The sequence below is a fragment of the Calidris pugnax genome, unplaced genomic scaffold (assembly GCF_001431845.1).
Source record: "Calidris pugnax isolate Ruff unplaced genomic scaffold, ASM143184v1 scaffold103, whole genome shotgun sequence".
In the NCBI taxonomy this organism is placed as follows: domain Eukaryota; kingdom Metazoa; phylum Chordata; class Aves; order Charadriiformes; family Scolopacidae; genus Calidris; species Calidris pugnax.
The window spans coordinates 20158056-20173387 of NW_015090990.1; the positions used below are offsets into that span (position 1 = coordinate 20158056).

The window sequence follows — 15332 nt, forward strand, 5'->3', positions numbered from 1 at the left end:
ATCAAGAGAAAGGCTTGTTATTTTGCAAGAAGAAATCACCAGAAATAACACTTTCACATTCAAATTCAAAGCTAAGGAAATGCAACATTTGCTTGTGACACAGAGGAGGATGTCTCTGTCAGAAAAAGGAAATTTTCTACCACAGGAAATAAAAGTCCTAACCCAGGATGAAAAAGGAAGCAATGCACTAGTAGCTATTAATAAGAAATCAACCAGCAGTCAGAAAAGGCCACCTAGTATGACCATGTCAGTGTTGAAGTCCCAAAGGAAAGTACAGACCTTCTAATATACCTTGACAGCAAGAAAGAGTTGATAGTTGAGAAACAACAAATACTAGGGCTGATCCAATTCACCCAAGAAGTTAGAAGAAAAAAAATGGAGTTACAAAGGCAGATGCACAGAGAATGGGGTTCAGGGGTGCTCCTATGGATGCTGCTAAGGTGAAACTCTCCAGCTACAGTGGGTTAAGTGCACATGTGAATTCTGGACACCTCTCTCGACAGCAAGCTATGACTTTGTCATCCACCATGCAAAGTGGCAACCCCTGTCCCAGTAAAATAACAATACATCCTGAAGAAATTAAACTTTTCTGAGGCAACTTCTAGTTCAACAACATTGGAACGCCTCTCCTTTCAGGCTGCCTCTGAATTTCAAAAAACCACAAAAATAGATTTTTTTTTGTATTTCTACACTGAATTCAGAGAGCAAACAAAAACAAATGCTTCTATAAGGATAGTGAAGACTGTTTTATGAGACAAACTTGTTCTCTCAAAGTTGAGAAATCCTACAGAAGACTCAGGTGTTAAGTGGGACAAATCACTCTTGGTCTGCAGATCACTTTCTGTAAAGATTATATGACAGGAATCTATAATTTAAAGAACCCTAAACCGCATAGTGAAATTCCCAGAGAAGGGCCTGTAAGGAGTGTTAATAACCAATATCTGTGTTTCTAAAAATCAGCTCTAGTAAGTATTTGTAGAATATAGCATATTTCAGGAATGAGTTTTAAGAAAAAAAGAAAAAAGAGGGACTGATGAAGTATTAAGTAAAAATCCTTGAGTCAGTTGGAAAATAAGCTGGGAGAAATTCCATTTGTTTGCTGGTAGCTTCATCTGCAATGGTATGCTCTTTTCATAACAGAGGCTGTAACTGCTATAATGTCATCAGCAGAAGCTTATAAACATGACTGACAAGCCTCAGATGTTATTAAGGTTTCATTCAAGTAGTTAAAATCTAAGACTGGGACAAAGAACTGAATTAGATTCCCATTCGTCATATGGACTAGCCGTATGGTACTGATCAAGTCCACAACTACGGTGTGTCGACCTTTATATTGCATATAAAGCACTTTTACTTTCCTTAACTGTAAACCAAATGAGAACAGTTTCCTCACAAGGTTTCATTTCCTTAATTTTACAGACTTAGTAACACAGGTTAGGTTTAGGTTACTATTTCCCGGTTCCTGTGTCAAGCCCCTTGCTGTTATATTCTACAGTTCTGCTCCTAAACTAATCAAGCTACCTTAAAACTAGTTTCCCATCTCCAGCACTACAAGGCCTGTCAATTACTCTCTACCATTGTTGCCCAGAAACTGTCTTTAAATTTTCATGTTCAATTTATTCACATCCAGTTTACATAACTGGGTTTTGTGCAAACTCAGGGTATCAGGAGGTGGGGAAAAAAAAAAGAAAGTATGTGAGCAAAAGGCTAAGCAACAATCCCTTTGTCCCATATTTGTCTAGAGAGATATCCTAGACCTCCTCAGCTTTTGATTTGCTGGACTGAATAAACCTTTTAAGAACTGCCTCTTACAATACACACTTTATTCCCCTAGTCATACAATCTACGATTATCACCATGAACACCTCTTCTACAAAGTTTTTGCTATTTATCTAGGAATTTAGCCAGTCAGAAAGAAGTTTCCTTGGTTTTGCTGTGCATGATTCAGTAAAGAAAACAGCTTAGGCTGTTCTTCCCAGGAGCCAGCCTCTGAGTGAAGGAGTTGCTCTACATCCCTTTTTTTGTACCTACCCTTAAAAGATCCCATATGTTACAGTAGATCTGTCATCACTGTACATATGTGGGGATCTGTAACACATGAAGCTATAGCATTTCTAACAGCTCTTATAGTGAATCTTTTCTCTGAGCTGTCAGCTAGGTACTACCCCCAAAGACGTTTGCTTTTCTTGGAATTCTGCTAGAGAAGTCCTGCTCTGCAGAAATGACCCTCAGTGGGTTGCCACTGGGTTTCCAACAGCATCCCTATAAATCACTCCTCAGAAAAATATATAAACATTTCATCTCTCTTGCTAAGGTAAAAGGATCTTGTATGAAACAGATTTGTTCTGTGATCAACACCGAGGCATTGAAAAGCAGGCTGTCTCAAAAAAAGTTTGGATTGAACTTTACCAAAAGATGTGATGGTGATCCTGTCACCCTTTGGGCTCTATGTTACAACCCTGATATGAGAGTAAGTCAATAATCAGATCCAGCTCCTTACTGGACCTCCTCAACTGCTCAACAGCAGAGGACTAGTCAGCTAAAGCACATACATAAACTTCTGCAAGTATCACCTTAGAAGAAGCTGCCAAGACTAAGGAAGTCTCATCACTTTAATCTAGGTTCTGTCAGAATAGCCATTAAGGATATCGACACCCAGCATTTTGAGAAAAGAACAAAAATTAAAGATCAGGAATATGTGGATTCCAGAGCATTCTTTGAAATACTATTAAAGTTTTCTATTCGGCTATCAGTTTCCATTATTCAGTGTTGTTCTTTGCCAAAGAATAAAATCTCAACATTAAGGAAAGCAGGATGTTAGTGCTTTAATTGATAAAGTGATGTAGAATAACATGACCTACATCAACAATCACTCAAATCATTAAATCAGAAGAAACAAAATCCAATATGACTAAAAGATTTTAATACCATCTTACCTTCTATTGCTTTTATCTGGAATCCATTTGCTACGAGCCTTGGATCTGACAAATACCGTGATCCATCAAAACCTGGGTAATCCTTCTGCATTTTATAAAGAGCAGCCACATAGTGAGATCCACCAAGAAGACTGGAAAAAAAAAATATCCCCAAAGGGTTAAAAGCCAAAATCCTTAATTTGAAAATTAAGCCTGTGAGAAAAATTCTGACAAAAGTAGTTAAGTGATGAAAAGTGATCAGGATTTTTAGAAGTACTCTGAAAAAGTGATTTGTTTAAAAAAACAAAATAGCAGCTACTCACATATCTTAAAGAGTCACCAAATTTAGGCATATAATAATAATTATACAATCCATGGGGGAAAGGTAGGTAGTCATGAAAACACAAAGCATTTAATTTTTCTCTGGGGCAGGAAATTTGTCTTCACTGCATTATCAATGAAACTGGTCAAAATTCGTATTTATTTCAACTGGAATACGACCAGGCCTGCTCATTACTGTATGGTAAAACTACACAAAACATACAAATCTGTTCTTACAGATAACCGAATGTACAAATAATCAGAGAATTAGCAAACGGGGCCTCACCAGAGCTTTCTGTAAATAATTATCAAATGATACTTGAAATAATGTACAAGTTTTTGCTCAATTGTACTACACCTGTCTATTAACACAATTGGCTTGTCCAGTTTCTCTACCGGAAGCTTATGATTCATCAGTAATCTTTTATGTAGAAGAGCTTCTTCCAATCTATATGGATTCAGCAACATTAGCTTTTTTCCAGTAGCAAATATCCAGACATCAGGACAACTCTGACGACGGATCAGAAAAAGCTTGTGTTCATCTGGATCACGTTTTTCACGTCTCTGGAGCTGATGTCTACAGGATCTCAGAGAAAAAGGCACTGTCACAATTTTTGCAGGCTGTTCAGGTTTCCTCTTCTTTTCAATTTGAACATTAAATATCTTGTCAAGCTTCTGCTGATCAGATGGGGACATCTTCGGCTTGTGTTTCTGTTTTTCTCCCTCCTTTGTTGGTCGGTGTACTGCCTGCCCCGCAGCTTTCTTGACCTCTCTGTTGTACCGTTCCAGGTCTTTAGCAGCTTTTATTTCATAACTTAAAAGAGAAAACAAACAAAAGTAACATAATCAGATTAAAAAAAGGCAGCTATACTAAAATAAAAGGCAAGGTAACCGTTCCAACAGACAGGAATGACTCCATAGTTCAATCAAGTAGCCACATGAATATGCTCTCCACAATGATGCAGGTGGAAGGTGACCTGGGACTGTGCCCCTATTTCATTATCCCGTGAAAACGGTTAAGTTGGAAATTCTCCTTCACCATGACAGCCAGCAAAACCTGAATGACTGAAAGGAGTGGAGTGGAGCTCATTGAGAGAGCTACAGCAGCCTGCTTTTAACCTCAGTCCCAAAGCCTATGTTTAACCCTAATTCACAAGCAGATACTTAGTTTTGGAAGGAGTTTTGTTCCCAATTCACAAAGTCATTTAATCTTCTAGAGCTCTTCTTCACGGGGAGTCCATGTAGTCAGGGAAGAGTTTGGAGCCTAAATGACTTTATATTAAATAAAGCCTGACACTTATGAAGAAGTACTTTTGACTTCAAATGCCTTAAAATTAACCACAAATAAAAAGCATGAGAATACAGCACAGATTATTATCACAGAATTCTCTACACTAATAAACTTACAGATTTTTTAAAAAGTACTTAATAACAAGCTACTCCTCGATGCTGTCTAAATAGTTAAAACATTACTACATACTAAAGCTCTGCAACCTGAATGGATTCTTAATGAGTTTGCAAATGTCAGGAAGATAGCTAAACTTTTATAGATTGCCTACTACATATGAATCTTACTTTTTTGAAGGAGAGAGGACTGATTTGCTGAATTCCCTCTTTTTGTCCTTATTTGATATTCTGAGTTCTAGCAGGTAATTCAAACCAGTCCAGTTTTCAATTAAAAAAAGTAGTACTACCATATGTAAGTATTGGAATTAAGTATTTTAGGCTGGTCATATTTATTTATTGCTACTTGCTGGAACAGTTTGATTCAATTATGCGTACGCATGCTGGAAAATTAAGGTCAACAAAAGGGTCAACATTTGCAATTAATTATGATGTGCTAGCATTCACATATGGTACCAATATTTAGTTAACTAAAAAAGTCAGCTTAAGTAGTTTCTTGCAATAAATCACGTCCTAGAAAATATGGAGTAAACGTTAAGATAAAAAACATCTGCTCCTTTTCAAATGAATGGATGAAATCACTTGAACAGAATTTTTTTTTTTTATCCCAAATACATTTATATCTTTGACCAGATCAATACACACTTTGTTCTGAATAGACTCAATTGTAATGCAGGAGAATATTTAACTATAAGAGAACTGAGCTTTCAGTGACACACTGATAATCCAAAACAAAAGCACTTCCAGAGAAAGTCAAATTTGCCTGTCACTATAGGCTACCAGAAAAATTCCAGCCTTGCAATCTTTGATTGTGAGTGTTTTGCAAATTCATACGCATCACTATCAGCAATTTGTTCACAATGAAAGAAAACAGTAGGTTTACAAACTTCTCTGCTTTGTGAATTCAGGATCCTTTCCTCAAACTACAAATCCCAAGGCCAAGGAAATTTGCAAAAATGAGTGTAAGGAGGGAAGTGGAAGACAAGAATGAAATCTAATTTTAAAGACAGCTTAGGTTTAACTAGAAAAATGGATCCCATTTACCCACTTACCACTTTCCCCTTGCTTCTTAAACCCAAATGAAATATTTAGCATAGAACAAAAACTGTTTAACATAAGGTCTCTCAAACTATTTGGAGTAAACTCTGGCTGCAGATGGCCACTTGTGTAGATTCATAAGTGTAATATAGATTCATGTGTGAATAGAGGCATCCCATTCTGAACATAGTATCTCTCAGCATCAGCCTCTCCACATGAAACCAAATCAACTCAAACTATTACCATGAGTAAGTATTGCATTTACTTCTGTGTTTCCTTCCTTTGTGATGGCGAAAATAAAAACAGCTTTTAGTTGCCCATATAAGCATTTCACAGTCATCTTCTGAAATGTGTATGTTTCAGTTCCTAGCACTGTCTCCTAGAAGTGGAGAATATGGACCTAGAGTCATGATTGAACACATGCTGGGAACAAGCAACAGGTATTTCATGATTAATATCTGGCAGGAGATGAATAGCACTGGCTGGAGATACGATGGATGGCCAATGACCAAATTACCCCCATCCAAAGGAAAGAGAACATGTTAACTAAAAAAATAAATTACAATAAAAAAGCATTTTTATGGCATTGCTAAGCAAGCATATTTGCATCAGTGTAAAAGAGTTGCAAATAATGCATACCCACACGTACAAGCCATGAGATGCATGGAAAGTTCATCAGGCAATAAAAAGCTACCACACATGAGCTAGTTACTATGAGCCACTAATTATGTCTATGTGCACGCTCCTACCTGTCAACAGACAGCAAAGGGCGTGCTACATGAAGTGATGTTTTTCCCAGGGTACAAATATACTCATGAAGAATTACTGTAGACACTGACAAGGTAATTTGTTAGCCCAAAGATAATGCGTGCATGGCTCTGAACCTTTCCTACAGCTTCAGGATAATTTCTGCTGCCATTCTCATGGCACTTGGAGGGATTTCTCCCACTCCTACCTAAGCCTGACACAAAGAAATATTAAGACCAGAAACACACACAATCTGTATTAAGTAAGAGCAGAGTGAGCGCAAGAAATTAAATCCTGGCTTTGCAAAGCAGGGGGATATATGATGCTGCCAACATGGACATGCATGGAAGCTTTCCTCTTCTACTATAACCTAAAGACCATAACATTTTACATTCCGGTTGAGTAATAAATGCTGACTTGTTTTGAAAAGGCTATCCTATGTCACTACGGGACATCTGTTGGTCGTACTGCTCCCCAAAAGGATTTAAACTCATTTAGAGCTGCTGGAGGAGCAATACAGAGGAAAAGAGATGCTGAAGCCAAGCACACCCATTGTAACAGAAATGCCTGACTATCACAGAAGGATGGAGGACTAGAGCCCAGGAAAAGTGGTGTCTTGCCAGAACGGTTGCATCAAGCTGGAGGTACAGTGTGTTTGGTAGAACTGAGACACTTTGGCTGCCCTGTTGCATATACATTTGTTGTTACCTCTAGGTGGCCCAATTTATCCAGAGTATCTGGTAGGCAAGGCTTATGTTCTCTGCCAGACATGCAACAGTTCTTCTGGATTGTTGCCTTGGAGGAAAAGATGACTGCGTATCTCTTCCTATTTGCCATTTTCTGAGGCAATTTTAAAAGATGAAAAGCAGAAAGGAGGAACATGAAAGCTGAAAGGTATGGATACAACTAGCAGTAATTTTTTCATTCACTTCAACATCCACTGGACCATACTGCATTCGTTCCTACATATAAGGAAAACTTCATTACCAGAGGGGTTTCCTTCCTGAACTAATACAAAGCTAATCTGTAGGCACACTCTTAAACATAACAGTTGTACCAGGAAAGCAACCATGAAATCTCAAAAGCTAAAGCAGAGCAAATTAAAATTTTCTGAAACAGCTGGCAGAACCTTTTGTTTCATTTCATTAAAAGCATGACTATAATTGGAGTAGATTTCTACTATTACATTAATATTTCTGCTAATGCAGAGATGGACAAACCACCCTCTCAAATGTACACCTCCTCAGTGAACTTTAAATTAGGTGAATGAGAAGCTAGATAGAAAGGTTCTACTTAGCTCTGAGGCAGCTGGTATTCAGAACAATGCAGATGTTTTCAAGCAAACTCAAGAAGTCAAGAAAAAAACCACATATAAAACCAGTAATTCAAGAGGTATAGCTTCTCTTTCTTACCATTCTCCTAATCAACTCTCTCATTAGTGTTAAAATTACACTGTTTTGGCTAATATCAAAACAGTGTTAAAATTACACTGTTTTGGCTAATATAATTTCATTTTCAGTGGTCTTTATTAATTCCCTCTCCTTGCTTCCACAACATGAAGAAAACACATTTTTTCAACAATTCCAACGAGTTTGTTCTTCAGAACCAAAATTTAACTTCCCAATTTTTCTGCTACAAATCACAATATGCATTCAAATCATTACATGTAAAACTACTGAAGAACTGCTTCTATTTTCCTCATTTGTGTGGTGCCCTACAGTGGCTTTTCATTTCATAAAACTACAAATGAAATGTGGAAGGTTTGGTGTTTTCGGTGGTTTTTGTTTGTTTGTTTTGTTTTTTTTTTTTTGAACTGTCTCAGAATGTCTCAAAATCTGTTATTCTAATTCATCTTTTACCATAATATAAGTTCCACCTAAAGGATAACATATACCTAATATTTTAACTAATCCAATCAGAATGTTTCAAAATCTGTTATTCTAATTAATCTTTTACCATAATATAAGTTCCACCTAAAGGATAACATATACCTAATATTTTGAATGTCTCAAAATCTGTTATTCTAATTCATCTTTTACCATAATATAAGTTCCACCTAAAGGATAACATATACCTAATATTTTAACTAATCCAATCCCTGACACAAATTAGGCTAAAATATTTCCCTTGCTTGCAGATGGATTTTCAAAAATCAAGTGACAATTCATTTTAGAAAAATATGGAATTTAGCTATTCAGACTGCAGTCTAAAAAAAGATTTGGTTTTGACTGAAACAGACTAAAATTCAAACTGTACTATATTCTCTGAACCAGCACTGGAATAGCTGTTTAGGGGAAAAAGAAATTCCTAGCGTCATTTGATTGGGTTTTATAAATACAACTCTGAGGTAGCCTGGGTTAGGATACATACTAGATTTAGAGGAAAGGAGTTTACCAAATGTTGGGAGTACTAAAGATCCTGAAAAGAATTCTCACTTTGTAGCAATAAAAAAAGAGCTGTTGGTTGGAAAAAGCTCTGGAGGAACTATATGGTGCCTCGTCCGTGACGATGCTGGTTCTCATTCACAGTGTATCAGGAGGGACAATATAGAGGCAGCCCTTAGAAAACAAGTTTGTACAATTCAAATGGTACATTGTCTTGCCTGTTATCTCTAAATAACAACTCAGCAAAACTGTCCCTACCCAACCACTGCATGGCACAGTGGCAAAATAACTCAAATCAGCAGTGCAAGTGACAACTCACAATATCGGTGCTGTTCCTTTTAAATGGATGGATGAAATTTTTTTATCCCAGGTACATTTATAGCTTTGACCAGATCAAGAAATACTGATCAATACTGATCAACGCTGATCCTGAAAACCCAAAATTAATTTTCTGTTGTACTTTTTCACAAATAACTGGGAAGTTACAATTCTTTTAATTCACTATTACTGACTCATTGGTAACTACCTATTTAGAAGCAAGACAGTCTGAAAACTTACTTCTTTTTTTCCTCTTCATTCAAATTCTTCCACTGCTCTTCAATTTTTAGCAGGATGTCCTCCATGCTGGCCTTTGGATTATCATTTATCAATTTTGGACGATGTTCGTCAGTGAAAAATCCCATTGCAGACTTTGGTTTCCTGATTATTCTACTACTAATTAAGTCATAAGCTGTCACGTGTCCAAATTTATCACTTATCACATTTCTTTCCTTTACGCTTTGATTTGAGTTTTTTGGATTGTTGCTTTGTTCACCAGTACATTGCTTTTGCTTATTAATTGTTTCTACAACTTCAGGAATCAAAATCTTAACAGGTTCCAGGTTTTCTCCTAGATGGCTTTTGAATCCACTTCCCATACTCCAATTATCAGCAGAGATTTCAGGTAAGTCCTTAGGGATTAAGACTTCCTCATTTTTTTCTGTTTCGTCAACTTTATCAGAACTCAAAAGATGCCCATCAGCTTTTTTAGACTGGGGGTCCACAGGAACACTGTTGCTTTGAATATCGGTCACATTCTGTTCATTCTGTTCCTCCTCACGCAATAAATTTAAGGGACTGTCTGGAAAGGCATCACTCTTAGAAACCTCTTTTTTGTCCAGGCAACTATGTACATTATCACCACGAGATGTCTGATGATTTAAGCAGATCTCTGTGTTTTTTCCTGCTTGACAGTTTTGCACATCACTGCTGAATGAAAGGAATGAAGTATGAGCATGTAGATCATCGTTTCCAGATGGTCCCGTTTCATTAACGACCACATCTGTTTGTTCTGTTCTATAAACAAACATGTCTTCTGAGGTAACATCTGTTTTATTACTTTCACCAGGGACTGTAGCAGGTAGTGGCCCATACAGTGATTTCAACACATTTTCAACAGCAAGTAAGACAGATTCCTAGGAAAAGAAAAAAAAAAACCACCACCACACACCAAAATCAGAAAAGCCACACACAAAAGCGCACCTGAAAATATAACTGACAGATATAGAACAATAAACAAAGTGATCTTATTCAGAATATTCTTCAGACAAAGTTGGACAGATTATTGCATTTCAGTTGTTCACACGTGCTCTAGAAGACTTTGAACTGGACACCTTTAGCCACAAATATTTTGTGACAGGTTTTCTGCTTCTCTGGTTTACTCTGGTATCACAAAACCGATTAACTGCTTCCTTTATAACAGGGTTCTGACTGCTTAAACCAGTAGCAGGTAAAGCTACTCCCACCTAATAGGGAGTTAAAAGCATATAGTCAAGACATGCACCAACAATATCCCGTTTCATGTAAGTGTGTTTGTGTAGGTGCTTTTATGGTGTGTGCTTCCAAGACAGCTTTGCACCAAAGGATGGAAATGAAAAAGAAAAAAAAAAACCGCACAAAATTAAATAAAAAATAAAAAAAACAACCCCTTGTCTAATGCCAAATGAAAGTTTAAAGATAGATGAAAGGTGAGAATACTGTGTTAATTTTCATAGAAGTGGCATAACAGGCAGTACATTTAAAAGATTAACATAGACAAATACAAAACCTTTCAGTGAATAAGAGGATTAACATTCTCATTTGACTACCTACACTCTCTCTGAATAACCACCTTACCTACGTAGCCTTCTTAATTTCTGTGGCACTTTTTCATATGAAGCTCTAATAAATGGAAGTGAGTTCATGGAAATTTATCACTAGACAGCCTCTAAAACATGGGCATATACAGTCTAAATTTCAGGTCTTGATAGTATGAACAAGATATCCCAAAACTTAAGTGACAAGTAACAATAATTTATGCACATAATGGCAAAATATTGCTTTGACCAGAAATCAACATCTCCCCTCTCCCATCCCCACCTTAAAGTACATGGCATTTAAAAAGTGATTACTTAGTGTAATTATGAAGTTAAGAATGAGATTTATGTAGGGTCACACATCATAATTCTCTTTAGCTTCTCTCACTATAAAGCCATCTGAAAAAACAGTGATGCATACATATATCTGACAGCATAAAAATGACCTTTAAAATCAACCAGGTAATTAATTTTGAATAATCCTCCACTTAGTCTGTTCAAGACACTTCAAACAAAACAGTCCTGTGATAGAGGCAAGCCATCATGTAACTTCAAAAAAAATTAAAAAAAAAAAAATCAGTGGCACTGTTTACCTTCAAACATTTCAGCAGTCCCAGAAGCCCTTATTATGCTTACATAAGTAAAAGGCTGACAACTCAAAACCAGATTAAAACCTTAGTTACCTTATAATGCAGTAAAACTTGAGTTTTGTCAGGTGTTACATTCACATCCACAGTAGAGGCAGGTACAGTTATATTCAAAAAGAAAACAGGATATAAACGAGAAGAGTCCTTGTGCGTCACCAGATTGTAGTACTGTCGAATTAACTAAAAATTAATTTAATGAAGAGATGTCAGTAAAGAAAATTAAAAAGACACAAAAGAACAGAAATAAGACCATTGACACTTGACATTACAAAAGCATAACTGGTCTGTTGGTTGTTTTGGGTTTATTTTAAGTTAAAAGAATGCTAAAAAGGTCCTTGTGTGTCTACGTGTATGCCAGAATAATCACCAAAAGGGCAGTTATTGATGGTCTCCATGTCTTCACAGCTAAATAAAAAAAAAAACCACCCCAAAAACCAAAAAAGGAACTAATTCCAAGACACTAATGGTAGCTACTTTGACTTTCTGAATGAATGTATTGATCACACTTGGAAGAAAATATGCCCAAATTGGACTGCACCAACCAACACAAATACCATCACATGGCTGTCTCTTTCAGCCAAACTAAAGTCTGTTTGAGAAAGTAGCATCACGGACCTACCCTCTTCCCAGAACAGGTCTAATTTTTTCCATGTATTAGCCCAATTACAAATTTACAGCTTGTTTCAAACTCTTCTTGCCCTTACTATTTTCTCTATAATTCTCCCAAAAACTCCTCCAAAAGACTACAAAATTATTTAGTTGCTTCAGATTTGGGTCTCATTACCTAGAAGGATCAAATAAAGATCCTTGCATTTCCCTCTACTATCTCTCTAGGGATCCTTCAACAGACATACGTACTGGAGAAAAGAATATGTTGACAAGACAAAAAAAATTGAAAATGTAAAAAATAAAGAGCTGCTGCAGATGAAATTTTAATTTTCTTAATTATTTTTTAAATATTGTTTAAATAACTTCAAGCTTGTTTAAATATTTTCAAGTTATTTTAAGCTTAATATTCCCACAGTCTGGCCTCAGCTGGCACTGAACTGTAGCAATAAGAAGTCCACCAGCACTTCTTCCCCATACCTTTTGTGGAGATAAAAGTGATCTATAGCTTATTTTCCATACCCATCAAAATGTATTCTTATAGATGTATTACTAACCTCACCTGATCCCAACACCCCACCCCCCACCCCCCAAAAAAAATTAAAAAGTAAATTAAAAAAAAAAGGCAGTGGAAGATTATCCCTTGCACTACTTCAGGAAAAGCCCTAAATGAAGGGCAAGGTATTTTTACTTTGTATGATAATACTGTGAACCCCACCTTCAATCTAAGCTTCTGCACTCTGGATAAAAAGCTGTCTCTGTCAAGGGATTCAAGCTGAGTTTTGAAGTCCTGGAAGAACCCGGCACATTAAATGCTCCATGGATTAGCTTTATTTGTCACTTAAGGTACCAACACAAGTTCGGGGGTTACATCTACAAAGCTTTCCTTGCCAACTGAGAACTACTTCATCGTCTCCACTTTAAGACCTACACGTACACTTTGGCATGAACATGATTTTTGTTTCTGGTGAGGGCAAGGATTAGGACAGCAAGGCTGCTCCAAGCGAGGTGCTGCAAGGTTCAGTAGTGTGAGAAAACCAAGAGTATCAAATTCTGCCTACACAATGCCTAGCTCTAGCCAATGCTGCTGCACTATCACTTTCATTTTTATCTAATGCATATACAAATTTAAAGGGAAAGTGCAAGTATTTGCTTGATAAGCCCACAGCAAGAAGTGGACAAAAATCAAACCTTTGTTTTCAGAAGAATTCTCTTACAAGAAACCATATAAAGTTCCCTCATGGAAAACAGCAGCCTAATACAAAGAAACAATCCACTATTCTCGTCTCTCCCATAGAGTGTCTGAAATTACATGTTTTTTTAAACAGCCATAAACATAACCTCCAGCTCTGTGGTCTTAAATGACTGCAGCAAATGCAATTGAACTGAGGCACCAGCAGCATCAGACATTTCTGTTGCAAATGCTAGTATCTTCACCTGTAATACTCCAGTTATTTTAGGTGGGGCAAAGGTTGTAGGGTGCATAGGTGTATCTATCCTCAAAGAAGTCACGTTTCTATTCCTTGAATAAAAAGCCAGGCGAGGTTACCTTCAGTATTTCCTTCTGATGAACTGGACGATTATTTATAAAAACAAAACTCCTTTCTGAACTTGAAAGGCTTGTCAAAGAACTGTCTGACCCAGCTTTTGGGAGAAATCCAGAAAGATTTATCTGCAATGATAAAACAAATACAGTACAAAAGTCTTTTAAAAAGAACCCTAAAAAGTTTTTTTTTTTTTAGAGGTGAGATATTAAAATGAAAGTGTACAGGAGCACAGGTCATTCAAACACAGCATGCACTGCTTCTTGAAAGTTATGAATTAAAACATAAAAGTACTTAAAGAAGAAAAAAAAAAAGAGGTTGAGAAGGATGGCTTCGTATCTATTTTCCTTGTATAATTAATTGAGAAATTTCCCATTTGGACTGTCAGTTGTGCCTGGTTGCTGCCTGCAGCTGAGGGCTGCAGAGAACACCAGCCAGCTTTAGGCTTGCTGACTGTATGGTTGCCAACTTAACCCCTGTACAAGCCAAAGGCATGCACTGCTGCCCAACCTGGTGAAGGCAGTAGCGAACTTCCCCGACAGGAAAAGCCCAAAACACACAATCTCTCCTTTCTACACATAGGGCACCTTAAATAGCCTGTCATGGGGCATTTATTCAGGGCACCTAAATTTACCTACGCCACCTGTATCCAAATCATCTGACTCTCAAGAGTGCTGAGCACCCACGATTCACAGGCTGCAGCAGAACCTGTGAGCACACAGCACTGCCAAAGAGCCCCAGAAAAATCACACGATTCCAGTACCTAACATGAACTCCAAGTCTTAAGATTTTTCTGTTGTCTCAGATTTTAGCCTTTTTTTTTTTTTAGGTCAAAATGAGGCCGATGACTTATGCTGCCTGTCCCATCACCTCCCCCTCTCACCCACCGAGCAACTTTGACACCGCTGGATTGATTTCAATTCAATCTGGTGAAGCAGCAGAAATCCCAAAGATATTACATTTCCACAATTTCTGTCATAACTGACAGCTGTTTGGAGAGGAGAGCCTCAAGACAATGACCTTCCTGAGGCAAAGGCAATTGTAAGTTTTTGAAAGATAAGATCCATCAGCACGTAAGCACTGCCATGCCGACCAGCCCACCTACTGCCCCAGACATCGCCCCACTGCCCCTTGCCCAAACTAATAGGTGAAAGCACACTGGGGCATCGTGAGGATGGAGATTTTGGAGATACAGGGAAGTCTGGAGAATGTTCGGGTAGCAGGGTGGACCACAGAGGACAGAAATCAGACCTCATTAGCTTTGCTTTTGGCAGAACCGCTTCTATTTACTAAAATCCAAATTATCATGCATTTGAAACGGAATTTAAAATCCCTGGGATTTGGCCTATCCTTCCCATTCATCTACGTCACACCAGCTATCTGCTCATGTGCTCCCTTATTCCCTCTTGACCTTGTAATAAGCATTCTGTGCTAAAGCTGGAGTGTTCTGGTCAGCAACGTCGCACAGAACCAAACACCACTGGTCAAGTTAAAGAGGTGTCAAATATCTGTTGGATGATTATCAGAAAACAACACGCAGCACTTCTAGATTTTATTCTGCAACTTGAGCACATCCTCCCCGAATGTTCCTCCTCTAGGCTTTAAGCTCCTT

General features: G+C 37.5%; 1 protein-coding gene across 1 annotated transcript in view; it reads right to left on the reverse strand.

Annotated features, from left to right (window-relative positions):
- Positions 1-15332, reverse strand: part of PMS1 (PMS1 homolog 1, mismatch repair system component) — a 49379-nt gene that overhangs the window by 9802 nt on the left and 24245 nt on the right. Inside the window, exons 8-12 of the mRNA XM_014954078.1 lie at positions 13726-13848; positions 11607-11750; positions 9368-10263; positions 3595-4050; positions 2937-3067 (exon numbers count right to left, since the gene is read on the reverse strand). Coding sequence (XP_014809564.1) covers positions 2937-3067; positions 3595-4050; positions 9368-10263; positions 11607-11750; positions 13726-13848 — 1750 coding nt within the window. The remainder of the gene's footprint in view (positions 1-2936; positions 3068-3594; positions 4051-9367; positions 10264-11606; positions 11751-13725; positions 13849-15332) is intronic.